Source organism: Jaculus jaculus, chromosome 19 (assembly GCF_020740685.1).
Source record: "Jaculus jaculus isolate mJacJac1 chromosome 19, mJacJac1.mat.Y.cur, whole genome shotgun sequence".
Taxonomy (NCBI): domain Eukaryota; kingdom Metazoa; phylum Chordata; class Mammalia; order Rodentia; family Dipodidae; genus Jaculus; species Jaculus jaculus.
The window spans coordinates 20,485,093-20,512,601 of record NC_059120.1 but is presented as its reverse complement, the minus strand read 5'-3'; the positions used below and the strand labels follow the sequence as shown (position 1 = coordinate 20,512,601).

At 44.2% G+C, this 27,509-nt stretch overlaps 1 protein-coding gene across 1 annotated transcript in view; it reads left to right on the top strand.

Moving 5' to 3' along the window:
• Tgfbr3 (transforming growth factor beta receptor 3) overlaps window positions 1-27,509 on the top strand; it is a 226,714-nt gene that overhangs the window by 20,827 nt on the left and 178,378 nt on the right. The window contains exon 2 of the mRNA XM_045138245.1: window positions 5,534-5,719. Within this exon, the coding sequence (XP_044994180.1) occupies window positions 5,659-5,719 (61 nt within the window). The 5' untranslated portion in view covers window positions 5,534-5,658. The remainder of the gene's footprint in view (window positions 1-5,533; window positions 5,720-27,509) is intronic.

Here is a 27,509-nt window from a genome sequence, read left to right as displayed (position 1 = left end):
AAAGATTCATTTGAGAAGGGCTTTTTAGCTAATCCCAGTATTTTTCCCACATGTTCTGCCGGATAGCCAGGGAATGTAGGGCAGCCTGCTCCATTTTATGGCCTCCGAAGTAAATACAATGCTACTCTGAAATTAGTTATATTTGTAGCACATTCTTATTTCTTTATCCATGACACTCTTTCAGAATTTTCTTCTGTTAATTTGTGGCTATTAAATGTTTCATACCCTTTGAATGGAACACATGGGTTTTGAAATATGGACGACACGATCATTCTACACTGGACCCCTAACTGTTCCTTCAGGATCCCAGGGGACTTATTTATATTTTCAAAGGAAACATATACTTCATGAAGTCCAAAGACATTCAACGATGTCAGAGAGCCAGGCTTAGCGTCCCTGGTCTTTTTGCAAAACTGAATGTGACAGAACCTCACAGAGGAGAAGAGTTTGTGTTTCTTGGTTTTAAGTCAGAGCTCCAGCTTTTGGGAACCCTGCCGTCATCTAGCATTCTCCCAATGAATGGACCCCTAAATCATGTGTTAAGGCGCTGATGTGTACAAGTCTTGGCCCAAACTGGAGCTCAGCCGGGTGGGAACCACACACTTCCTTTTTGGTTCTTCTCTGCCTTAGGACCCTGTCACCATGCTGGGAAGATTAGACAAAATCCCTCTGTAGTTTATTGTGGTTTTTTTTTTTTTTTTTTTTTTTTAACAAGTTACATTATGGAAGGACTTTTAAGCTAGAAGAAGAAAAAGCTCCCTCGGTGTTTGTAACTGTGATGTGCAGTTGCGACTTGCCCTGGACTTCCTTGGAGATGTTTTTAAGATCCGGTGTAAACTTGCTGTGGTTTGCCTTCGGGCATCAAACTGTTTAGCTTGGCTCTATTATATGCGTAATTGCTGACTTTTAATAATTGCCCAATATTCTTGTCAGCAATTTGCAGTCAATATTTTTAATAGGACCATTTGCCTTTCTTTCCACAGGTTTGTCTGGGCCTGGCTTAAGCCCCTGGATTAACACACATAACCCCACAGACCCTCTGTCGATGTGGGCAGGGTGACACCATCTCATTAAGCGTTTCCACAGGCCCATGCTGCCTGCGGTTATTTGCCCCATAAAAACCCTCTGGGGGGGCCATCTTCTGAGGGTTTGCTCTGGAAGTATTGCTCTTAGCATTTGCTGAGATGCTGTTCACATATTGTTTTGGAGAAGAATCTCTTTATCAAATCACTCTGGGTATCTCATTTTTTTAACCTTTAGGGTTTGTTGTATGTATGCATGGATTTTGGAGACAGGGTCTTATTATATAGCCCTGGATGGCCTGGTTCTCATTATGAAGCCAAGGTTGCCCTTGAACTGGCAATAAGAGAGAGGGAGAGAGAGAGAGAGAGAGAGAAAAAGAGAGAGAGAGAGAGAGAGAGAGGGAGAGAGAGAGAGGTAGGAAGGAGAATGGGCACACCAGAGCCTCTAGCTGCTATAGACAAATTCCAGATGCATGTGTCACTTTGTGCATCTGACTTTCCATGGGTCCTGGGGAATTGAACTGGGGTTGTTAGTCATTGCAGACAAGTGCCTTAATAGCTGAGTTATCTCTCCAGCCCTGCAAATTGTTTTTTTTTTTTTTGAAGGAAAAATGGGAACAAGTTCTCCTTGCAGCAGCTTGATGTCACCAGAGGCGCTGTGGCACGATGGTGACAGAATTGTTGGATCTCAGGGGGCGGCGGAAGTCAATTTCATGGCTTCTGAACCAACTCTGAATCTTGTCAGCTTTTCTAGTTAAAAAAAATTATATATATAGTTTTATTTACTTATGAAGAGGGGGGAAGGGAAGGAGTGAGGATGGACACCTTCGGACCTCCTGCCATTGCAAACAAATTTTAGACACATGTGCCACTTTGTGCAACCGGCTTTACATTGGTCCTGGGGAATGGAGCCTGGGATGGCAGGCACCTTTAACTACTGAGCCATCTCCCCAGCACCCTTGCTAGCTTTTGAGATCAGACCACTGTGGCACCAGTGATGGGTACCCCAGCTTCCTTGGCAACATTGTTCTGTTAGTGCTCCAGCCCGTTAGCTTATCTTTTTTGTCTGTTTGTAATGTTTATTTTGCAGCAAACAAAACTTGTTTGACAGTATCTAAGAGTTGCATAAATGACCACCCCCTTATCTTTCCAGCTTATCGCTATAAAGAACTTAAAAGAGAATTAAGAAATAGCAGGAAGAGTAGCTGACATTTTTTTTAATCAGTTGCTTATTATGTGGTCTATTGTATGTGTGTGTGTATCTGTAAGCTAATTCAATCTTTACAAACCATCTCCTATCATATGATGGAGGCTTAACTCTGTTATATTACTTCTGGCATTAGTCTTGGGGTTTGGGACTCTTCTTTAACCTAAGATCATGTTAAATGCTTCTAAGTTAAAAATCACTTAAATATCTTTAGCATGCTAATTAAAATAAAGGGTTATAGGTTCGATTCCCCAGGACCCACATAAGCCAGATGCATAAGGCTGCACCTGCTTCTGGAGTTCATTTGCAGCAGCTGAAGGCCCTGGTGCACCCGTTCTCTCTCTCTCTCTTTTTCTTTCTCTCTTTCTGCCTCTTTCTCTCTCAAATATAAATGAAAATAAAATACTAAAAAATTGAAAAATAAAGGGTTAACATTGCATATATTAATCATGTAAAGTAGTGGGTTTCATTATGCCATGCTTACCCACAACATTCTTTGGTCACACTCATCTCCCAGGTGGTCTATTTGTTTTAAATTGAGTCATTGCTCCTGAAGACTAATCTGGTTTGTAACCCTAGCGCTTGGGGACCTGAAGTGGGAGGATTTGGAGGTTGGGCCTGGGTTACATAGCGAGACCCTATCTCAAAAAAAGGTAAATAGTAATTGGTTTAATCTCTCGCATTTGGTGGGTTGCAGAGTCAATTTATAGCCAGGAGAATTTTTTTTTAAAAAATTATACATTTATAAAGAGAGAGAAAGAGGGCAAAGGGGCACTCCAGGGCCTCTTGCCACTACAAAGACACTCCAGGAACATGTGCCACTTTGGGAATATGGCTTCATGTATGTACTGGGGAATCAAATTCAAGTGCCAGTCTTTGCAAGCAAGGACCTTTAACTGTGGAGCCATCTCTCCAGCCAACCACCCATAACGCATGTTCTAGTCATTCCAGGGTTTCCCAGCCCATGACTTTCAGTCACTATATTGAGATCAAACTACATTGCCTCCCATATATATATATATATATATATATATATATATATATATATGCACACACACACATACACACACACATAAGAATTTAATTTTAAGATCTATGTAAGAAACTATTGAAGTTTAAACTTTATTGTCATTATTCTGGTGCATGGTACAAAACCCACCACCTGTTCCTTCCTACCCATCTTCTGGTTCCCCTGTGCCATGTGGCGCTCATAGCTGTGAGGAGCCATTTTCCACATTCTTCTCTTAGCTCTTGCCACGATGCAAGAAGATCATTTAATTAAAAACTTATGTGTGATAGCTACATGAAAAAAAGAGGCTGGGGGGCTGGAGAGATGGCTTAGCGGTTAAGCGCTTGCCTGTGAAGCCTAAGGACCCTGGTTCGAGGCTTGATTCCCCAGACCCACGTTAGCCAGATGCACAAGGGGGCGCATGCGTCTGGAGTTCATTTGCAGTGGCTGGAGGCCCTGGCACACCCATTCTCTCTCTCTCTCTCTCTCTCTCTCTCTCTCTCTCTCTCTCTCTCTCTCTCTGCCTCTTTCTCTCTCTGTCACTCTCAAATAAATAAAAATGAACAACAACAACAAAAATTAAAAAAAAAAGAGGTGGGTTATCTGGAGGGTGTTCCCTGGGTGAGGAATGAAGGCTGCAATCCCCAGCTGTTGGAGACAGTACCTGGAAACTGTGCCTTACCTGATGGAAACTGTATCGTCTTGCCTTACCAAAGGCTAACACTAAGAAGGGTGTTCACAGTTTAAAAAAATTTTTTTGTTTATTTTTATTTTTTTATTTGAGATCGACAGACAGAGAGAGAAAGGCAGATAGAGAGAGAGAGAGAAAATGGGCACGCCAGGGCCTCCAGCCACTGCAAATGAACTCCAGACGCATGTGCCTGTACACTTGGCTAACGTGGGTTCTGGGGAATCGAGCCTCGAACCGGGGTCCTTAGGCTTCACAAGCAAGTGCTTAACCGCTAAGCCATCTCTCCAGCCCAGGTGTTCACATTTTTATGCAGGTGGATTACCTCATGCTGATAGAAAGTGTGCTGCCTCGACTACAGTAGGTGCCGGGTACTCAGTGAACATGAAGCGAATTGAACAACCTGTGTGAGTTGTGCCAGGCTCAGGAATACAGTGCTGGGAAGTTATGTCAGGGCCACGAGAGATAGTCATATGAAGCAGACCACAGTGAGATTCTCATGCGAAACCTGGGCTCAAGACAGGCATGGCGATAGATGTCTGTAATCCCAGCACTTGGAAGGCTAAGGCAGGAGAACTGAGAGTTCAAGACTAGCCTAGGCTACAAAGCAAGAACCCGTCTCAAAATAGCTATCTAGATATCTGTGTAGGAACGGAACGGGTTGGAAGCACTGTTATGGAGCGTGAAGCTTAGTGTCAGGATCACCCAGCACGGTGGCGTGGAGGATTTTCTCTTCTGTAAATGTTGGCGGACAGTTGAAATAAGAACTTTGCCTTTCTGTGGTTTTTTTTTTTTTTTTCCAGATTGATTCTCAGTGTAATTCAATTTGATCTTTGTGATAACCCTGTCATTATGACATTGGGTTGAGTCTCTAATCAGAGCTGTTTCTGTTTGCCTGTTGGCACTAAGAACTGCAAGTATCGAGTGTCACTGATTACTTAGTACTGTGATATATATATAGCTGGTGACATTACAAGTGTACCTCAAGTTTGTCCTAGAGTCCCCAAAATTCTATATAACCAAAGTTCTAGCTGGGCATGTTGATATATAGGCAGGAGGATCTTTTGAACCAAGGAGTTCAGGACCAGTCTGGGCAATATAGTGAAACCTTGTCTTAAAACAACAAATGAGGGGCTGGAGAGATGTGGCTCAGTGGTTAAAGGTGCTTGCTTGCAAAGCCTGATGACGTGGGTTTGATTCCTCAGTACCCACATAAAGCTAGAGGCACAAAGTGGCACGTGCGTCTGGAATTTGTTTGCAGGGGCAAGAAGCCCTGGTGCCCCTGGACTCTCTTTCTGTCTGACCCCCTCTCAACTAAATGAGTAAAAATATTTAAAAAAATAACAACAAATGACACTCTCCTACCACCAAAGATTTAAAATGTCAACTATAAGCATATCACTTCCAAAAGTATTTGCTATAAAAGTCATATTTAGATAATCACTGCCCCTACTCAAATTTGCTTTTGCAGTGCAACTCTTGGTATTTTTTCAAGTCATATTTCTACTCTTACATACTTTTCAGAAACCCTCAATTTAACTTTAATGTGTGTTTGTTTACAAAATTTCCACATTGTTTTCTTATTTTATTTATTTATTTATTTACAGGGCAATTTGAAAATTGCAACGAGGGATTTTTTCAGGTCACTTCCAACTTGTGAGCTCAACTGTGATCTGAAGAATCAAGAGGATAAGGTGACCAGAGGGGACACACTGTTGGAGAAAAAAAAAAGATGACGTCCCACTCTGTGATTGTCATGTTTGCCCTGCTGAGTTCCTGTCTGGCTACTGCAGGTATCACTGCACATTACAAATTGCATGTCCATTATTTTCTCCTCGATACACTTTCCCCCCTCATTCTCTTCAATCTAGAAAAATTTAGGCCCTAGGAGGTTCATGTAAAACTTGAATATTTATGTTCTTTAGGTAAATGCAAGATTTGTCCACTACACAGATGCATACTCTGTCTGTCTGTGTCATATTTTCCTGGGCTGGTGCTAGGTCTTCTAATAAAAATGACACAGATACCAGCTACCCCAAGGTGACGTAGGCAGAGGACAAATGGGCTACTGATTAATCCTGCTTGATTTTGTTCTATTCATAGATTAGAATAAGAATCCCAAGAGCCTTTTTATTCTCTTCTTTATTAGAAAATAACTAGACCTAGATAGAGCTGAAACTCTTGTCATGGGATTTCTTGAAAGGTGTTTCATTTTGTATACTTCAGATATGTTAATAAGTTATTTATGTAGTTATTGAGGCTAGGGTTGCATATCGTAGGCCAGGCTGGCTTTGAATTTGTAATCCTGCCTCAGCTGCCAGGATTTCAGGTAATAAGTAACTCTTTGAAAAGTGGTGGAAGGGGCTGGAGAGATGGCTTAGCGGTTAAGCGCTTGCCTGTGAAGCCTAAGGACCCCAGTTCAAGGCTCGGTTCCCCAGGTCCCACGTTAGCCAGATGCACAAGGGGGCGCACGCGTCTGGAGTTCGTTTGCAGAGGCTGGAAGCCCTGGCGCGCCCATTCTCTCTCTCTCCCTCTATCTGTCTTTCTCTCGCTTTCAAATTAAAAAAAATAAAATAAAAAAAAAAGTGGTGGAAGGGGTTGAGGTATGCAGTTCAGTGGTGATGCGTTAAGCCCTGAGTTCTATCCCTGATACTGGGGGAGAAATACCTTGAGTTTCCTGGAGCCCATCAGCGTATACAGCTGTAACTCAGGGGGGCCGATGATGTGGTTAGAACGCTGTGCTCGCTGCTTCAGTGAGAGCATCGGTGCCCCTCCCCCACAGTAAACTCTTAGTGTGCTGCGTCAAGGTTATTTAATAAATTTGGAAGCTTATTTTATTTTATTTTGTTGTCATTTGCTTTGTGCCTGTTCTGTGATGGACTGCTTGCAAGGAATTTGTTGGATGAGTTCTGGAAACTCTCAGGAAACGAGAGTAACCTGAAAAATGACCAGCCTCTTGATGTTGGCTATTGACCTGAACATCCACATGAGTGGGAATGTGATGATCATTATGGCGTATGCACTACAGCCAGTCCCGGGGCTTAGCAATCAGAGACTATAAAAACAATTGAGGGAATTTCCATTTAATGAGCTCGTACAATCACAATTCAAAGATATATTTTGCTAATTTATATAACATGAGATGTAGAGATGTGTAAGTAATTTGTGCGCTGTCATATAGCCAGGAAATGGATGAACCAGGCTTCACACGGATGCTTTTAATCTGTGTGGTGGACAGAAAAGACCATCTCACTATGAAGGCGCCTGGAGACCCAAACCAGGGCCTACTTGCAGCACCAATGAGGAAAAGTCAGCTGGCAGAAACTGGTGTATGAAACTGGAGGGCAGAACATGTCCCCTCATTATAAATATGTCAAAAGAAAGTTGTTAGGTTTGATTTTTTTCTTTTCTTTTCTTTTTGCATGCCAGTGTGTGAACTTCAACTGCCCATTCTCTGTGCAGTTTCATCAGCAGTTTCACTTTGTGTCATGATTGAAGTTATTTAGTGTGTACCTGAAAATAGATCCTAACCTGAAAGTGGAGAGAGCGAGAGTGAGAGAGAAAAGAGAAAGAGAAAGAGAGACAGAGCGAGAGCGAGAGCGAGAGAGAGAGAGAGAGAGAGAGAATTTGCTTTGGTGACAAGGGGTAGAACCATGGCTGGTAGGTAAGTTGAGGCAGGATTTTCTGCTTTTGTTAATATCTGGCTCAGGCAGAGAAGACACAACTTAAGAGGTGCTTTGTGGGAAAGTGCCAAGCATGGTGGCTGTGTAGCCTTGAAGATTTCAAATCAGTTTTGATGAAAATCTTCCTTTCTCTTTTGGGCCACTGGAGAACATACACAGTTTCGTACACACTCAAATCTTTGCAGAGGTAGAAGGGACACACATTTTATAAAGTCACACATTTTAAAACCACACACTTTACAGTCACACATTTTATCAAGCATATGGAAACTAATATCACAGAGTCACGGTGCCTTTTAAGTGTAGGAGTTTTTTGGTTGTTGTTTTACACAACCTGGGGACCAAATGAATGAAGAAAGGGGGAAGCTCGTTCTCACATGTGCCGATGTCTGATGACTTTCTATGTAGGCTCACCAGATGCTTTTTGGAACATTCTGGCTGAGCTGAACTTCCAGAGATACTGTTAATGAATGTCTATAGAGTAAGTGCAGGGCACCAGGCCCCATTCAAAGTGTTGCTTAGGTAGTACCTCATTTTTTTTTCCAGAACTACCTTGAGTGTGAATATTCTGAATAGCTCCAGCTTATCAATGAGGAAACTGAAATATAGAAAGGTTCATTTCCTCAAGATCATATAGCTAATAAGTGGCAGATTTGACCATAAACTATGGTAGTTTTTGGTAAGTCTATAAACTTCTAAGTTATGAGATTTTATTTTTTAATTTTTGCCTCAGTCCACTAGCTCTGGCTTCTGGGACATTGCTAAGTGTAAACATGCTCCGAGGCATCTTTGTCTTGTTTCCAGTTTTTCAGACAATGTTTTCAATGTTGCACCATCAACAAGTATGATGGGCATTGTAGTTTTCTTATAAATATCTCCTTGATTCATACTCATTTCCTGTATCTCTCTCTTCTTTCTTCTCTCTCCCCTTTTCTTCAGTCATAGGGATTGAACCCAGGGCCTCATCATGTTAGGCAAATAAATGTTCTACCATTGAGCCCTTACATTTCTGCAGTGTGAGAATATTGATCTGAAGGGTATTTGTTTTGGAAGAGTAATAATGGGTTCACCTTGAGCCATCTATGCCCTCTTTTTAAGATATTTTTATTTACTGATTTGCAAGCAGAGATGGATAGAAAGAGTGGGGAGAGAAGGAGAGAATGGGCACAGCAGGCCTCTAGCTGCTGCAAACAAACTCCAGATGTGTGCACCTCTGTGCATCTGGCTTTCCATGGGCACTGGGGAATTGAACCTGGGTTGTTAGTATTTGCAGGCAGGCACTTTAACCACTGAGCCATATCTACAGCCCTGCCCACGGTTTTAGTGGATAATAATTGTGCAAAGCATCTGTCTTCTTAGATCATGAAGGGAATCACTGTCATCAAGTCTCTGCTGGACAGTCCTTGGCAGAAATACACAAAGAAATGTGCACTTTATCCCTTCTTTGGAAGTGCTTGTACTTTAGTATGATCAGCAAAATCTAACCATATTGCAAAATAAGCAGAGTGGGGTGTGGTGGTACACGCCTGCAATCCCAGCACTTGGCAGCTCTGGAGGCAAGAGGATCTGGAGTTCAAGATCACCCTTGGCTATAGTAAGCTCCAGGCCAGCCTGGTCTACACGAGACCCTTCCTTACTTGCTCTCCAAAGGAACCCAAACAAGGCAAACACAAAAACAACAATAACAAAACCCAGCAGTAACTCCCGCCCCCAAAGATCAATGTCTGGCTAATGCCACATAGAACCTGAGGCAAGGGTCTCAGACAGGAAGCCTTATGGGCCAGGGTTGCTGGGATGGGCTTGGGAGAAATTTTATCCTGAAGGCTGAATTGAATCCAGGAAGACGCTGGGTTGACCAGTTGAGAGAATGGGGATTTACACAGTATGTGGCACTCAGGGGAGTCTTTTTCCTTTTTCCTTTTTTTTTAATGAAAGAGAAAGTGAGAGAGAGAATTAGCATGACAGCGCCTCCAGCCACTGCAATGAAACGCCAGACATGAGCGCCATCTTGTGGGCATGTGCAACCTTGCACGCTTGTGTCACCTTGTGCATGTGGCTCACGGGGGATCTGGAGAGTTGAACATGGGTCCTTAGGCTTCTCAGACAAGAGCCCTGACTGCCAAGCCATCTCTCCAGCCTTTTTCTTTTTAGTGTGTGTGTGTGAATGTTTCTGAGTGTTCATGTGTATGATGAGTGTGTATGGGTGTACATATACCACTGGAGGTCTAAGGACAACCTTAGGGTGTTCGTTCTCTCCCTCCACCCTGCTCGATACAGGGTCTCCCTTGTTCTTATGTTTTTTTGCTGCTTTGCTTCCTGTGTGCCAGTCTAGCTGGCCCACGAGCTTCTAGATTCTTCTGGCTCTGCCTCCCATTGACATAGGTGTGAACTGGGTTTGTGGATTTCGTTCTCAGGTTTGGACTCTCTCCCCTTCCATCCTCTGAGGTCAGAGGTGCACTGCTTAATCTTAAGAATTCAAACTCTGGCCTCCTGCAATGCGGCAGGGAATATAGATGCACCAGCTTCTATACACCCGTGCCTGGGCTGCAGGCTGACGTCTGTGTTACTAAGACAGCCCTGCTAGGTGGGAATTACGATCATCTTACAAGCTAGAAACTGAGACTCCATTTGCTTAATGACTTGGACAAAGTCCTGTGACTCATAAGTGGCAGGGTTGGGACTTGAGCCCAGGCAGTTGGCTCTTGAGTCACCCATTGCTGCTCTACTAGAGCCCCTGCAGGGGAGAGCTGAGGGCTTGACTGATGAAGTTCTAGGTGAGCACTTAATGCGATCTCCTGGAGTTTGATGAAACCCCTTGGCCACAGAAGAGAAGGCCGTGGGCCACCAGAGCAGAGGGCCTCTCAAGTAATGGGTCTTGATTGCTTGTATTCCTACTTTCCAAAAAGGGCCGTGCAGCCGTAAGTAAGTCAGAGGGACAGTGCCCAGCCTTTGGTCACAGATGGGAGGGATCGAGGGAGCAAAAGTCTTCCTGCAGATACCTGATGGGCAAGGGACAAGCTTACTGGGGGCACATGAAGCAGCAGGGTCCCATGTGTCCCAGCCCCATGGGTTTGGCAGGTCCTTTCACGAAAGGCTTTTCCTCCCCTCCCCTCCCCTCCCCTCCCCTCCCCTCCCCTCCCCTCCCCTCCCCTCCCCTCCCCTCCCCTCCCCTCCCCTCCCCTCCCCTCCCCTCCCCTCCCCTCCCCTCCCCTCTTTTCTCCCTTAATTATTGCACATCATCATGGGAGGGAAGTCCCTGCTTTTCAAAGGCATGCCCATGGAAGAACCAGGATGCCTCCAGATTAGAAGTTACACTCAGCTATTGACTGGCCCTGGAATGTAGGTTCTGTGCTCTATGTAATGTAAGGAAAGTAGGAAGTATGAAAATTAATGCTTGCCACTTCAGGCTTAAGATGAGCTAAATTCTCACTTTAGAGACTTGCTACACATCTTTGAAAAACATTAGCTGCTGCCTCTGAGGCTTGCCAGCATTCAGCAGGGCTGTGTTTCCAGGCCTCTAGGTAATGAGAAAAAGAGGCACACACCGAGGGCTCAGGGAAGCCAGTTTGGCTGCAGGACCGGGACCTGGCTGCATCGTCCCCTGGCCCGCGCACCGGGTCAGAGGAGGTCTGCCCAGGTGAGTTCCACAGAAATGCCACAGACATCAGTGCCAGGGCGAGAGGCCATGCCTGGCTCTCTCATTCCTGTCTTGATGTGGTGCCCAGGTGCATCCTTTCAGAAGCTTGCCCACAATCTTCACACACATTTCTAGTGAGCAAACCTGTTTCTTCTCATTCTGGTGGATGTACCTGGAATTCCACGAGCAGACCACGGGAGAGTGGAGATGGTTTTAGTCTGAATTGCTTTTTGGTCTGGAATGGGCCAGGCTGGCAGCTTTGGGAGTCTGAACTAATAATTAGATCATATTGTAGTTTTTCTTTTTCCCCAAGGTAGGGTCTCACTCTAGCTCAGGCTGACCTAGAATTCATTCTGTATTCTCAGGGTGGCCTCCAAATCACAGCGATCCTCCTACCTCTGCATCCCAAGTGCTGGGATTGATGCACCACCACGCCTGGCCGATTTTTTTTGAGAACAGGGTCTTTTGTAGCCCAAGCAGACCTTGAACTCCTGATCTTTCTGCTCTGATGTCTCAAATGTTAGGATTACAGGCTCCAAGACTTTTTTTTTAATTAATTTTTTTTTTTTTTTTTTTTTTACAAAGTAAGGTCTCCCTCTAGCCCAGGCTGACCTGGAACTCACTCTGTAGTCCCAGTCAGGCCTTGAACTCCTACTTATAGTTTTTAATTCAAAATCGGTTTATACCTAGTATTTCATTTGAACACCCCAGCAGTCTTGGGTTGGCAGGTCTTTTGTTCATCTCTACAATGAAAGTGATGGGCTTAGCCTAAGCAAGCCAGTGATGAATCAAGCCTCGGACAAACCAGAACCCAGGCACACTTCTCCAGCAAAACTGTAGCTGTGCCCGCTATGGGATGCCCCTCCCCCAACACCTCATCCTCAGCACCTCACAACACAGTGTGGCCAGCTGCTCTCCTGGGCTCCTAAGACAGGCTCAGTTCATTTATCTTTACAAGATCCTATGGGCATGGTATTCATAACTATGACTGTTTTGTTAATATTTCAACACTGTTTCTTATAAGCGAAGCAACTCTGGCTTAGGGAAGGTAAATTCAGTATATAAGGAGAAACAAATAAATAAAAAAGCTAACATTAATGTACAGCCACTACAGAATTCATGCATGTTAGCCAGACTTGCTGATGGAGGCAGAAGGATCAGGAGTTGAAGGTTGTCCTTGGCTTTATGCAGCAAATTTGAGACCAGCCTGGGCTACATAACACCCTGACTCAAAAAAAGAAAGAAAGAAAAAAGAAAAAAAACCCAATACCCTCCAAACAAAAACAAAACAAACCCCCACATATTTCATACTTTCTGCTATGCTGCCTCAAAGAGACTGGTGTCCTTTAAAAAAAACACTTAGTTTTTTCTTTGACAATTAAAGTTCTATACACTATTTTTATTATCATTATTTTTGATCATTTTTATTTATTTATTTGAGAGTGACAGAGAGAAAGAGGCAAATAGAGAGAGTGAGAATGGGCACGCCAGGGCCTCCAGCCACTGTAAACGAACTCCAGACGTGTGCGCCCCCTTGTGCATCTGGCTAATGTGGGTCGTGGAGAATCGAGCCTCGAACCGGGGTCCTTAGGCTTCACAGGCAAGCGCTTAACCACTAAACCATCTCTCCAGCCCAAAGTTCTATATACTGTTAACTGTAGTCACCGTGGTGTTCCTTAGTGCTCTTGAACTTATTCCTCCTAACTGAAATTCTGTATCCTTTAATTAACCTCCGCCTTAGTCCTTGCCTACCCTTAGCCTCAGGTAACCGTTTTACTGTTTCTGTGATCACGATCTTCTTAGGGTCTATGTATACGTGAGATCATTTGTCATTTTATGGCCGAGTTATTTCCATACCATAAAGTCCTCCAGGTTCTTTCATCCATGGTTCAGGGAAGGACAGGGTCTCTTTCTTTTAGGGCTGGGTAGTAGTACTCCATTGTATCAGACCCTGTATCCGTTCATCCTTCACTCTTTCTCTTATTTTGCATTAATGGTGGAAGAATCTCTGGGGGAGGGGCACGGAATGACGAAAAGGCTGTAACCATGATGGACAAGAGGGTGGGGAGGGGGCTGGCTTGGAATGGCCCCAGGAAGTGATGTGTAGCGTCAGGGGTGGTGGGCTGGAAGCGGAGCGCAGGGTAGAGCTCACACTTAAGCAAGGATCTGAGCTCGACTCCCCAAATTAACCAACACGCAGAAAGATAGTCTTGAAGGCTCAAAGCAAACGGAGAAGAGGCCTTCCCTTGCCAGCTCCTAAGTCTTGTTGATTATTTGCCTTTAATTCTTTTGTGTTTACCTCTGCTTTTACACACTCAGAAGGCCAATTGCCAATGTGACACCTACTACCACCCGAGTGCCAAGAATATTCTAAAGGGCCAAGAATTATTCTTTTATTTATTTATTTATTTTTATATTTTAAAGTTTTATTTATTTATTTCTTTGAGAGCGACAGACAAAGAGGTAAAGACATAGAGAGAGAGAGAGATTGAGAGAATGGGTGCGCCAGGGCCTCCAGCCACTGCAAACGAACTCCAGATGCGTGCGCCCCCTTCTGCATCTGGCTAACGTGGGTCCTGGGGAATCGAGCCTCAAACCGGGGTCCTTAGGCTTCACAGGCAAGCGCTTAACCTCAAAGCCATCTCTCCAGCCCAGCAAAGAATTATTCTTAAAGGATCTAGAGTGGCTAGGGTGGCCTGCATTTCAGGCTGTGTACTCTTGGGGATACCATATCTACCCAAGGGCGATGAAGTTTCCCTCCTTTTCCTTTGGGTTTTTGCATAGACACAACCCACATATAGTCCACACACAAATGGGGTAGTTACTCGAGAGAAAGGTGAGTTCATTTTCAGATTCCTTTACACCGTACTGTGTGTGTTGTGTTGTGCATGTAGGTTGTATGTTCAGTGTGTATGTGTGTGTTGCAGTCAGGTTCGCGTTGCTGGCAGAAATCACCCGGCCAAGAGCAGCTTGTGGGAGAAAAGGTTTATTTTGGCTTATAGACTCTGAGGGAAGCTCCACGATATCAAGGAAAACAATGACATGAGCAGAGGGTGGACATCACCCCCTCGCCAGTATCAGGTGGACAGCAGGAACAGGAGAATGTGCCAAACACTAGCAAGGGGGAGCTGGCTCTAACATCCATAAGCCCGTCCCCAACAATACACTGCCTCTTGGAGATGTTAGTTCCTAAATCTCCATTAGCTGGGAGCCTAGCATTCAGAACACCTACGTTTATGGGGGACACCTGAATCAAATCACCACAGTGTGTGATGTGTGTAGAGGGGGTACATACTACTAAAAAGACTTTTTATTTTTTTTTCATTTGCAAGAAGAGTTTACTAATAGTTGGGCAAATAGCTAGACACATCGCATAGGAAAGATGGTTGGTTATCGAGGTAGTAAGACTATTATTTTCCATAGATTTCATGTCAGACAGGGCAGTGGAACCCACATTTATCTCCTCTGCATCTTTATCCTTGGCTATGTAATTACCACCCTATTCTCTGGATTTTGGACTTATTTGAATTATTTTAGTATACCCGTGATGGTCTGTTTGATCAACAGTGATCAACGTTTTCACCAGGAAAGAGCTATCTGTTTACTCCTAGGAAGATGTTTAATTGCCAAAAGCTTCTGTTTTGACACAATCCTGTACATAGGAAATGAGACTGTCACTGTTTGCTTTGATAACCAATCTTCAGTGCTCTGGGGCATCTCGAGTCACCGATAGTGGTGTGCTGGCTTTGGAAGTGAATACAGAAGAAGCTAGCAGTGCCCTGGGAAGTGTCCCAGCGCGGGGCCCTCCCCCAGGACTGGCCCTGTTCCTGGCACTCTTGCCACACTTCTGGAGGAATGGGCCCACCCCGCCCCACCCCACTCCACCTCCACAGAAACCTCTGACTTGCGTTTATCTTTAAAAACTCATTTCCAGAGTGGTTTAGAAAACTTATCTTGAGTCGAATCTGGTCTTCCTTTGGTTTGTGAAAGGATTCTTTTGACCAGGTGAGATCCTGGAGGCCTTCAGAAAGTACTTGCTTGCAGAATATCCCTTCCCGGAAACTGGTAGCTGGTGGATTGTAGAAAAAAAAGAAAAAAGGAAAGGAAAGGAAAGGAAAAGAACAAAGTCTCGGCCGAACTGCTTAGCATTTATTTGTGTGTCTTCCCTTTGTCCCACATGCCTGAAAAGGTAGTGTGTGTGGAGAGGAGCCATCAGAGACAGCAGTGGTCCCACGGTCCTCCCTTATACCCTGAAGGATGCTCAGAGTTCATGGCTGTCTTTCCCCTGGCTGCTGGGCCCTTTCCTGTGAGGACCGTTCTCAGTGGGGCACATCTGGAGGTGACAAAGGTGTGGTTTCCTGGCTGAAAGCCTTGGTGTCACCCTGTGGGGTGAAGCAGAAAGCTGCTTACTTCCTCCCACCTTGGTCCCGCTCTTTTTGAAGTTATGGAGAGAGCCATTGACCATGTTGCATTTTCTTTAAACTTTTCCATTCCTGCTGTGTTTTGACAGAACCTGCAGTCTCATGGTCACCAAGTCTCAGGTACTTTGCTGGGCCAGACGGGGCCATTGGAGTGCTTGAGCCGAGGGATCCTATGATCAAGAGGATGTGTGGCCAAGGTCACTCTGGTTGCTGTGTTGAGAACAGACAGTTGGGCCAGGGTGGATTTGGGGATCCTGTTTGATGATTGTTGCCATAATGTGATGGTGACCAGGACAACTTACCCCAGGGGAGGGCCTTTGAGGGTGACGTGTTCATGACACTAGTCATGGATTATGCAGAATTCCTTGATCAGAAGAATAGAATTTGGGGATAAGATTTCTTATAAGATAAAGTTAAAATGTTTGTTTTCTTAAAGTAATCTTTTTAGGTTGTGTGTGTGTGTGTGGAGGTGTGGGGATGTGGCCTAGAAACAATACCAAATAGAAGAAAAAAAATACCTTTGGGGTGAAAGAATTGCTTGAACCTCAAGCACTTGGTAATGATATAACCTGAGAGCTGGGTCTGGCATTTTATAGAGGAGCTTAAGGGCCAGCCACCACCTTGTCATGCCCAGATTGTTTGCAGGGACAGCTCGGATGGTTGTCACCCACCAGGTCTCCGCGTGGCTTGTGGCGGGTGCCTTACAGTCCTGTGTTTCTGCTTTTGCCAAGCTTAATTAGTTCTAGAGTGCGCTATCAAAGGCTGCCTGGCAGCGTTTCATTAATGATAGGGGCCGAATTCAAAAGCGCTAATGAATTGTGTTAGACTATTTGCAAAGCCCACGCTGAAAGGCCCAAGGCCTGCAGGAGAAAGTTGGCAGAGAGGCTGTACAGAGATTAGCCTGGACATTCCCAGCTCAATTGCTTTATGGAACTGAGCCAAGAGAGGAGTTACTTTTCTTTTCGGAGAAGTACACTTCTCCAAATTGCCAGTTTACCATTCCAGACCCTGGGGATATCGAGCTCCTGTGGACCCTGGCAGACATAGAGAACCCAAAGGGCATCTTCAGGGAGTTTTGTGTGGTTTTTGTTTTGTGAGAGAAACACAATCACTTAACATTCATTAGCTAAATAAATAGTTCCCAAGGGCCTCTTAAAGAGAGGGGAGGGAGCTCTGGTTTATTACTAACCAAGTCAGGTTCTAAGTGTTAAATGTTCAAAGCACCAGGTTTGGGCTTTTAGGGAGCATCTTGGGGCTGAGCATGTGGAGCACTTGCCCAACATGTGTGACTGTGGAGCCTTGGTTTGATCTCCACTACTGCCCTCTCCAAGGAACTCCTTAAGTATTTTCCCCTCTGTTTAGGTGGCTTGGGACAGTGGAAAATGAAACTTTCAACTATTGCAATGTTGGGAAAATGATGCTTTTTAAAAATATGTTTTGTTCATTTTTAATTTATTTGAGAGTGACAGACAGAGAGAAAGAGGCAGACAGAGGGAGAGAGAGAGAGAATGGGTGCACCAGGGCCTCCAGCCACTGCAAACGAACTCCAGATGCATGTGCCCCCTTGTGCATCTGGCTAACGTGGGTCCTGGGGAATTGAGCCTCAAACCGGGGTCCTTAGGCTTCACAGGCAAGCGCTTAACTGCTAAGCCATCTCTCCAGCCCCAAAATGATGTTTTAAAAAAATATTTATTTGAGAGAAAGAGAGAGAGAGAGAGAGAGAGAGAGAGAGAGAGAGAATGGGCATGCCAGAGCCTTGTGCCATTGCAAACAAATTCCAGATGCATGTTCCACATCTGGCTTTACATGGATACTGGAATAAAACCCAGGCTGTCAGGCTTTGCAAGCAAATGCCTTTAATCACTGAGCCATCTCAATAGCCCCAGAAAATGCTGATTTTACAAACACATATTCAATTTGCAATTAAGTGTGTGCCAGTGACAGTTCAGGGTATACTGTATATATGAAATAGATTTGCATTATTTTGCTATGATTGGCATATCTTATAGAATAATAGTACCTAGGGTTATAGCTCAGTTAATAGAGTGCTTGTATATTACATAAGGCTCCTGGGTTTGAGTCCCAGCATTGCATAAACCAGGTGTGGTGGTGAACACCTGTGATCTCAGCACTCAGCTACAAAGCAAGTTTGAGGCCAGCCTGGGCTACATGAGTGCCTGTATCAAAACAAAACAAGAAAACGTAACAACAACAACAAAAATAACAAGAGTTCCTAGAATTAGCTATGCCTGATGACTTATAAAAATAAATATGGCTTAGTGGGAAAGAGGACTTGCTTACCCAGGAGGGTCTAATTCACCCATCACCCATGTGTAAAGCTGGGTATGGCCACCCACGCCTGTAACCCTTGTCTTCTGGGAAGCTGACACAGGAGAACCTGTAGGGCACAATCTGACTGTGAATGGCAGCTGCAGGTGCCGTGAGAGACTCCAACCCAAGGAAAGGATATGGAAGAGCGATGGAGGAGGACGCCTGATGTTCTCCTGAGGGTGTGCCTTCTTCCGGCCTTTGCACACATGCACATGGGTTGTATGCATCTGCCCACATGTGTGGGCTTATGTGTGCATATACAACACATCTTACATACTACACACACACACACACACACACACACACACACACACACAGAGAGAGAGAGAGAGAGAGAGAGAGAGAGAGAGAGAGAGAAAGAGAGAGAGAGAGAGAGAGAGAGAGAGAGAGAGAGAGATAGAGATAGCAAAAGTCTGTGCTCCTTAAAGGAGAGATTTGAGGGTTTTGAGGGAAGTACCCATTACTATTAGGTCCGAGGACACTGTAGACAGTTGCAGAAGAAAGTGAAGAGAAGTGTTTCACTCCTGGGGATGCATTTTGATCGCCCAGTACCCATGTAAAGCCAGATGCATGAAGTGGTGCATGCATCTGGAGTTTGTAGTGGCTAGAGGCCTTGGTGTGCCTATTCTCTCTCTCTCTCGTGTATGTATCTCTCTTCTCTCTGAAATATTTTTTTGTAAGAGAAAGGTGTTTCACTCTTAATTAAGAGCCAGTCAAACATCTTGTCAGTCACAGAGCTTAGTTCTGTTTGAAAGCATCCATCCAGAAACATTCTAAGAGCTGGCTTACCTCCCACAGCCGGGCCTCAGCATCTTTTCCCACTTTCCTGGGCTTGGGCAGCCTGTGAGTAAGTAGCTCTGCACTAACACCAGACCAAGTCTCACTTTATTAACATGATTCAGAAGAAAAGAATTCTAATGAAAATTTTCAGAGGCCTGTGCTGAGCTATTTTGTGGTATTGTCAGATCTTCCTGAGCTCAAGGAGGGCCCAAGAAAATCTGTTATTTCTGTTTACTACTCAACTTGGAATCTATTGGAAAAAGCTTCTATGAGTGGCTGCAGAGAGAATGTGCTGCTGGAGGAACTTGTCCCGAAGTGCACAGCGGCCAGTCTCCGTGTTTACTCTGCGCGAGGGAGGCTGGCTGCTCTGCAAACTCCGAGCTGCCGGAGCAGCTTTGGACTTTTAACCCTTTCTGCACACATTCCCCAGCCAACTTTATGGAGACGACAGGACTGAAGCTCTCAGAGCTGCGAGGAAACATGAAAGGCACTTTAAAACATGGGAACAGCCTTTGAACTGATAAATGACTATAATTTTGTTGTGTGTGGTACCAGGGCCCCTCGCACGCCAAGCCCGCACTTTGTTACTGAGCTATATCCCAGCTCTAGTTTTTTCTTTGCTACTTTGTTTCCTTTAAAAAAAATTATTTATTTGAGGGAGGGGAAGAGAGAGAGAATGAGAATGAACATGGGCACACCAGGGCCTCCTGCTGCTGCAAATGAACTCCAGTTGCATTTGCCACTTTGTGCATGTTGCTTTACGTAGGTACTGGGGAACTGAACCGGGCCATCAGTCTTTACAAGCAAGTGCCTTTAATTGCTGAGCCATCGCTCCAGCCCCCCCCCCCCACTTTATTTCTCTCAGTTTCATTATACTTTGGTTTTTGGAAAAGTAATGCCAAGGCCTACTGGTATATCCCGGTTAAGCTGTGAGATGATGCTATAACTAGTAGTTAGTTTGTAGTCTTTAGAACTTGATTTTTCTTAAAATTATAAAATGAAACTCAAATAACCATGGTTATTTGTATGTAAACACATGGAGTGGGAGAGAGGGGTTAGAGTGACAGAATGAAAAACCTACAGCCAGGGCTGGAGAGATGGCTTAGCGGTTAAGCGCTTGCCTGTGAAGCCTAAGGACCCCGGTTCAAGGCTCGATTCCCCAGGACCCACGTTAGCCAGATGCACAAGGGGGCGCACGCGTCTGGAGTTTGTTTGCAGAGGCTGGAAGCCCTGGCGTGCCCATTCATTCTCTCTCTCTCCCTCACTCCTTCTCTCTGTCTGTCGCTCTCAAATAAATAAATAAAAATTAAAACAAATAAAATAAAAAAGAAAAACGTACAGCCAGTTGCGTTCTGTTTTGCTGCTTATGAACATGGCACGCTCTTCCATTTGGCCAGGCTTTCTTTAGTTTAGCACTACTTTTATTGTTTCCAATGGGTGTTGTGTGTGTGTGTGTGTGTGTGTGTGTGTGTACACACATGCAGCAGCGAAGGTTGAACCTAACACCTCGTGCATGCTAAACTGTGCTGTACCATTGGTAGTTTCTTTGAAGACTGCAGTGTGCTCATGCATGAGCAGTGACCGCATTGATCTTAGACTTAGGTCCAATAACCTCTTCTATAACTCTAATTCTATTCCCTTCTGACCACCCTTCATTAGTACTGATGGGAAAAATGGGCCCCCTCTGGCCGTCTTGAGAGTGAGCTCAATCATGTGGAACTAAGGCCACTTGCTAAGCTGCTTTCCTGACCAGGGTAGCTTTGCTCTAAGTTGTAGAAGGGAAGGCACAGTTCTTGATCTGAGAGTGAGGGATCGCATTGCGGAACAGCAATAGCCACAGCACTTCTTCACTGTGGTGGAAGGAGCATCCTTGTTGCTTTGGGCTGAAGGTCAGACTTAGGACAGTCTCAGAATCCAAAGACTGAATGTTGCACCCTTTTGTCAGTTCCTTGGATTTTTCTTAGAGGAATTTTGCTGGTCGAACAGTCACTCCGTTGAAGCTTTGTTTGTGATTTGTAACTGAAGGATTCTGTACTGATCCCACCCTCTGAGTGTGGGTGATGTCTGAGGACTTCCTCAAGATGCACAATGACTCTGTTAGACTTTTAAACTTCCACCAAAGAAAGCGATTCTCTTCCATCTTCTTATGTCATGATTGGCCTTGATAGACTTGTTTTTTTGAGACCAAGGTCTTATGAGTCCCAGGCTTGGATGGAACTTGCTATATATCCAAGGATAACCTTGAACTTGTGATTCTTCTGCATTCCCTTCCAAGTGCTGGGATCACTGGCATGCACCATCGTGTCTGCTTTCATTTGTGGGGAATCGAACCCAGGGTTTCCTGCATGCCAGACAAGCACTCCACCAACTAAGCTACATCCTCAGCTAAGTCATAGACACTTTAAAATTTTAGATGAACTCTTTAAATTTTTGAGCAATCCTTTAAGCTATATTCTATGTTCAGACATTTTCCTTTCTTTTTGTATGAGGGATATACAGAAAGAGAGGGAAGGAGGGAGGGAGGGAGGGAGGGAGGGAGGGAGGGAGAGAGAGAGAGAGAGAGAGAGAGAGAGAGAGAGAGAGAGAGAGAGAGAGAGAGAGAATTGGCATGCCAGGGCCTCCAGCCACTGCAGTCGAATTCCAGATGGCACCTTGTGTGCCTGCACAACCTTGCACATGCATCACTTTGTGCACCTGGCTTACTGTGGGATCTGGGGAGTCAAACATGGGTCCTTAGGCTTCTCAGGCAAGTGTCTTAATCACTAAGCTATCTCTTCCACCCTCAGATGAACTCATTAAAGAGTGCTTTTTAAAGTATATTATGGATCTGAGACCTTTTCAGGGGCTCTTTGAGGTCAAACCATTTGTATAACAATACGAAGACACTGGCCTTTTCACTGGGCTCACATTCCAGGTAGCATAAAAGCACTTGGATAAAACCACCGATGCCTCAGAAGAATTGAGGCCACCACACGTTCACAGTCAAACAATTGCCAGTTCCGTTTAAGAATGTTGTTGACGAAGGGGAAAGACCCTTCAAATTCATATTCATGTATTGGTTGTTTTTAGGGAAAACACTTATGCCATTGTTGAAATTGTTAGTTGAACTCACCTGTTTTTCATGGAGAACATTTATTTGAATGAACAATGGACAGAGAAATGATGGGTATCTAGATTTTGATACTTGGCAGGTATTTTTGACAAAGTACAAAGTAAGCCTCTTGCTTTAATGAAAACAACTGACAGCATTTGTTGCCAATGATTTAATCTTTTGCTCGTAGGACCTTGGTCCCTTGTTAACATAGTATATCCCCAAATTCTCTGTGTATTTAAAAAGTTACTATTTTTCACTTTGAAATTACTCAGGCAAGTTGGGGCAAGCAGTGGGTCTCATTGTAACTGGGTAGGAAAAGTTCACTGTGGGCTGGATACATGGTTGAGCTGTTAAGGTGCTTGTCTGCAAAGCCAACGACCCAGGTTTGACTCCCCAGGACCCGCATAAAGCCAGATGTAGAAGGTGGTGCATGAGTCTGGAGTTGTAGTGGCTAGAGGCCCTGGTGCACCCATTCTGTCTGTTTGCCTCTCTGTCTATCTCTCTGTCTCTCAAATAAATAGATAAAATATTTTTTAAAAAGTTCATTATGCGATTCAGATGCTGTGGTGCAACAAACCATGAGAAATGACCATGGGTTGAACTGAGGCTGCACGTACATGAAAAGACTATTAAGACGTACAGCTTCCAGGTCGGAGTGGTTCAGTGGTTGAAAGTGCTTACTCGCAAGGCCTGACAGCCAGGGCTCGATTCCACTGGACTCATGTAAAGCCAGAGGTATGAAGTGGTGCCTGTGTCTGGAGTTCAGACAGGCGATCCTGGTGTGCCCATCTCCCTCCCTCCCTCTCTCAAAAATAATAAAATAAAATAAAAAGATTTGCAGCTTCCAGTGTCTTATTCAGTAAACCCCTCTGTGTCCGTAGGACTCATGTCTGAGGACTTAATTAGTGACCCAAAATTATCTGTAAAAATGTACACCTGTGCTAAACATGTGTTGACTTTTGTCTTTGTCATTATTCTCTAAATATAATGCTATTTATGCAATGTTCACTTTGTATTAGGCATTATATGCAATCTAGAGAGAATGTAAAGTGTCAGGCGGGGATTAGGTATGCTCTATGCCATCTTGTTTAGTGTGTGTGATGTGGGTGCATGTCTGTGGGTGGGTGCATGCGTATACACAGGCTTGCGGAGATCAGAGGTCAACGGTGGCAGATGTGTTCCTCAGTTGCTCTTTGTCACATCTTTAAAAAAAAATTTGTTTAATTTTACTTATTTATTTGAGAGCGACAGAGAGAAAAAGAGGCAGAGAGAGAGAGAGAGAGATGGTGGGCGGGGGGGAGAATGGGTTCACCAGGGCCTCCAGCCACTGCAAACGAACTCTAGATACGTGTGCCCCTTGTGCATCTGGCTAACGTGGGTCCTGGGGAATCGAGCCTGGCACCAGGGTCCTTAGCTTCACAGGCAAGTGCTTAACCACCAAGCCATCTCTCCAGCCCTTGTCACAGCTTTTGAGACAGGGTCACTTACCAAATCGAGTTCACATTGGCTAGATCAGCTATCCAGCGTGTCCTAAGGGTCCTCCTGCCTCCACCTCCCAAGCACAGGGATTAAGGTGCACGTTGTTGCTGTATGTGGTTTTTACATGAGTGTTGGGAATCACACTCAGGTCCTCATGCTTGTGTGGCAAGCACTTTTCCCGTTAAGCCACACCCCCAGCCTGGTTCTGTGCCATCTTATATAAGGGACTTGAACATTCACAGATTTTGCTACCCCAGGGGTCTTGGAACCAATCTGTCGAAGATACCTGAGGCCAAGTATGTCTGTGCGAGGCCAGATTGCTTCATGCCTTTCAACCAGAACAATGTATCCTAACAAATTAAATGCAGAAGTAGATCTGAAAAGCCAGCTGTGTTTAATTAAGCCAGACATTAAAGGGATTTGCAGAAATGCAGAGCCATGCTGCGCTTCTCACTAGCTCACCGGTTCAGAAAAAGTTTTTTTTTTTTTTTTTTTTTTAACACACAATGAATTTGCTGTTGGTTCTGAATACAAATACTTAAATACAACAACTAAATTCTCAAATACTTTGACAATACATACTTAAACACTTTACAATAAATAAATTCTCAGTTTTCATTTCTGTTGTGGTAAATGAGTAGTTCTATATAATATGACATTTATTCTGTATAATAATATGACTCATATACACAAACTCTCCTTGGGGAGCTCAGTTACTCAGATTCAATTCTTCCTTTCTCTTCGGCCTCCTTAAAGAACTATGATTACCCGCACGTGCCATTGTACCCAGCTAGTCCTCTGTACTTTAAATTTAATTTCTGAGTAATGCAGAAGCCATAGCTGACCTTTTGTTCTGGCTTAAGTAAAGATTTCATGAAGGACTCCACTAAGGAGCCCTGGCCCTGGCAGAAGTCCCCCAGCCTCTGAGTAACAGTTTGCTCAACTGGCAGATAAGGGCTTGGCCCATAGGATCATGAAGTTTCCTTTAATCTCAAACTCTGATTCCAATCTCAGTGGCTCTAAGATGCCATCTTGCCAGTACTGACAACGTGGGGCAATGCCACATGTGTGGTATGTGCAAGGTTACACCGAATGCAGTAATATGCGCGAGATGGGAAGACCCTTCTGAGCTTTGGGGCCTGTACATTGATTTCTTTTACAGTTCCCTTAACAAACAGCAAGTTTTTAAAAAAGGTATTTTTTTTTGTTTCTTTTTATTTATTTGTTTGAGAGTGACAGACAGAGAGAGAAAGAGGCAGAGAGAGAGAGAGAGAGAGAGAGAGAGAGAGAGAATGGGCATGCCAGGGCCTCCAGCCACTGCAATTGAACTCCAGACGCGTGCGCCCCCTTGTGCATCTGGCTAACGTGGATCCTGGGGAATCCAGCCTCGAACCAGGGTCCTTAGGCTTCACAGGCAAGTGCTTAACCGCTAAGCCATCTCTCCAGCCCCCAACAAACAGCAGTTTTAATGATCATTGGATTTAATGATTACTATAACAAAAAGGAGATTTCTAATTATTGCTGAAGATTTTGGTCAGTTTATGTATATCACACATGCAAAAGTACCCGTTTTCCTAGAATTTTCTGCTATAATGTTATAGGTAATAATTTCATGTGAATATTTCATTTTATATACTTTTTAATATAACCATCTTAACTCTTTTGTATGCATGGTGTGTAAATGCATTATTGTGTGTGGGAATGTACATGCCATGGGTGCAGGTCCTCACCTCCCCCTTGTTTGAGGCAGGGTCTCCTGCTCACCACTGCATGTGCCAGGGCATTTGCCTGTCTCCACCTCCCCCAGGTATGCTTATATGACAGACACTTGTGCTACCATGTTTGGATTTACATGGTTTCTGGGGATCCAAACTCAGGTCCTCACACTTGTGTGATAAGTGCTTTATCCCCTGAGCCATCTCCTCAGCCTCTTGTTAATGTTTTTCCTTTTTCTTTTGCTTAAGGTGGGTCCTAGCTATATTTTCCAGGCTGGTCTCAAACTAATGATCTGCCTATCTCAGTAGTGCTAATCAATTGTTAACAAACCACTGATAAGCAGACTCAGGAATTATATCTCATATAACTAAAAAGCTTACTAGGCAGATACCTTAGACAGCATTAATATTTATTTTATTTATTTACTTGAGAGTGAGTTCAGAGAAAGAGGCAGAGAGAGGTGGGGGGAGAGGGAGAGAATGGGCATGCCAAGGCCTCTAGCCACTGCAGATGAACTCTGGCTGCATGTGCCAACTTATGTGCTGGTTTTGCCTGAGTACTTGGGAAATGAACTTGGGTTCTTAGGCTTTGCAGGCCAGTGCCATAACTGCTGAGCCATTTCTCCAGCCCAACACTAATATTTATGAATAAAGAAATTCTTCTTTTTTTTTTTTATTCTCAGTGCTAGAGACTGAATGCAGAGCCTTGATGATTGCTAGGCAAACCACCTACCAAGACTAAATTCCTAACCCCAAGATCTTTTTTTTTCATTTTTAAAAAATATTTTATTTTTATTTATTTATTTGAGAGAGAAAGAGAGAGGTTGGGCATGCCAGTGCTTCCAGCCTCTGCAAACGAACTTCAGACTCATGAGCCACCTTCTGCATCTGGCTTATGTGGGTCCTGGGGAATTGAAGCTGGGTCATTTGACTTTGCAGGCAAATGGCTTAACTAGCCATCTCCTCAGTCCAATCTTCTTCTTTTTAAAATTTATTTATTTGCAAGGAGAGATGGGGGGATGGGTTTGTTAGGATTTCTTGCTGCTATAAAAGAACTCCAGACAAATGTACCATTTTGTGCATCTGACTTTACATGGGTACTAGGGACTTGAATCTGAGCCACTAGGCTTTGCAAGCAAACACCTTTAACCACTGATCTCTAGCCCAAGATCTTTAAAAATTTTTTTTTGTTTATTTTTATTTATTTATTTGCTTGAGAGCCACAGACAGAGAGAGAAAGAGGCAGATAGAGAATGAGAATGGGCGCACCAGGGCTTCCAGCCACTGCAAACGAACTCCAGACACGTGCGCCCCCTTGTGCATCTGGCTAATGTGGGTCCTGGGGAATCAAGCCTCGAACTGGGGTTCTTAGGCTTCACAGGCAAGTGCTTAACTGCTAAGCCATCTCTCTAGCCCCTAAGATCTTTTTAATGCCAGTTGAATCTATTAAGAATCTCAAACTTTGGAGCTGACATTTTTCTTTTTTTAAGCTTAAATGGGAGGGGACTTAAAAGCTTTCTTCTCTTCCCTTTCCTCCTCCCTCCCTCCTTCCTTCCTTCCCTCCCTCTCTTTCTTTCTTTTTATAATTTTTAAATATTTATTTACTTGTGTGTGTGTGAGAGAGAGAGCACCAGAGATAATGAGAATAGGGGTGTGCCAGGACCTCTAGCTGCTGCAAACAAACTCCAGACACATGTACCACCATGTACATCTGGCTTACATGGGTAGTGGGGAACTGAAGCTGGATCCTTAGGCTTAACAGACAAGCATCTTAACCATTAAGCCATCTTTCCAGTCCTCTCTTTTTTTTCCTTCCTTCCACTTTTCCTTCCTTCCTTATCTCCTTCCCTTCCTCCCTCCCTCTCTCCCTTCTTCCTTCCTTCCTGCCCAAGTGTTGGGTATAAAACCCAAGTTCTCACACATCTTGGGAAACACTGTTCTATTGATCTACATCCCCAACCCACTGGCTTAATTTTTTAAATGAGGAAACCGAAGGGAAGGGGAACCAATCACATATTGTCTAATATTAAGTATCAGTCCACATCAGTCTTTAAACAGGATCTTACATTCCCATAAAGTAGATTTTGTAATGGAAACTTCCACAGTTGAAGGCCAGCTCTGTCCGAATCACCATTTTGGGCACCTCTGATATTTAGCAGCAATATAAATGCCACCACAGTGTGTGTTTGTCATAGTGTTGTACACTGGAGAGCAAACTTAGTACATGTTGTGCTAAAAACTAGAAACTCAAAATGTGTGATTATCTTATATTCAAAAAGTCTCATTCAGCACATTCCAAGTGCTATTTTGTATTCTAGGATATCCACGTGACTCAGCCTAAGAGGGAATGTTCCCCACTCTGACAAACGAGCCGGCTTCATGGAGACTAATGCTTCGGAGCATGAACTCCAGAGCTGGCTGCCTAGGTGTATGCGCCGGCTCA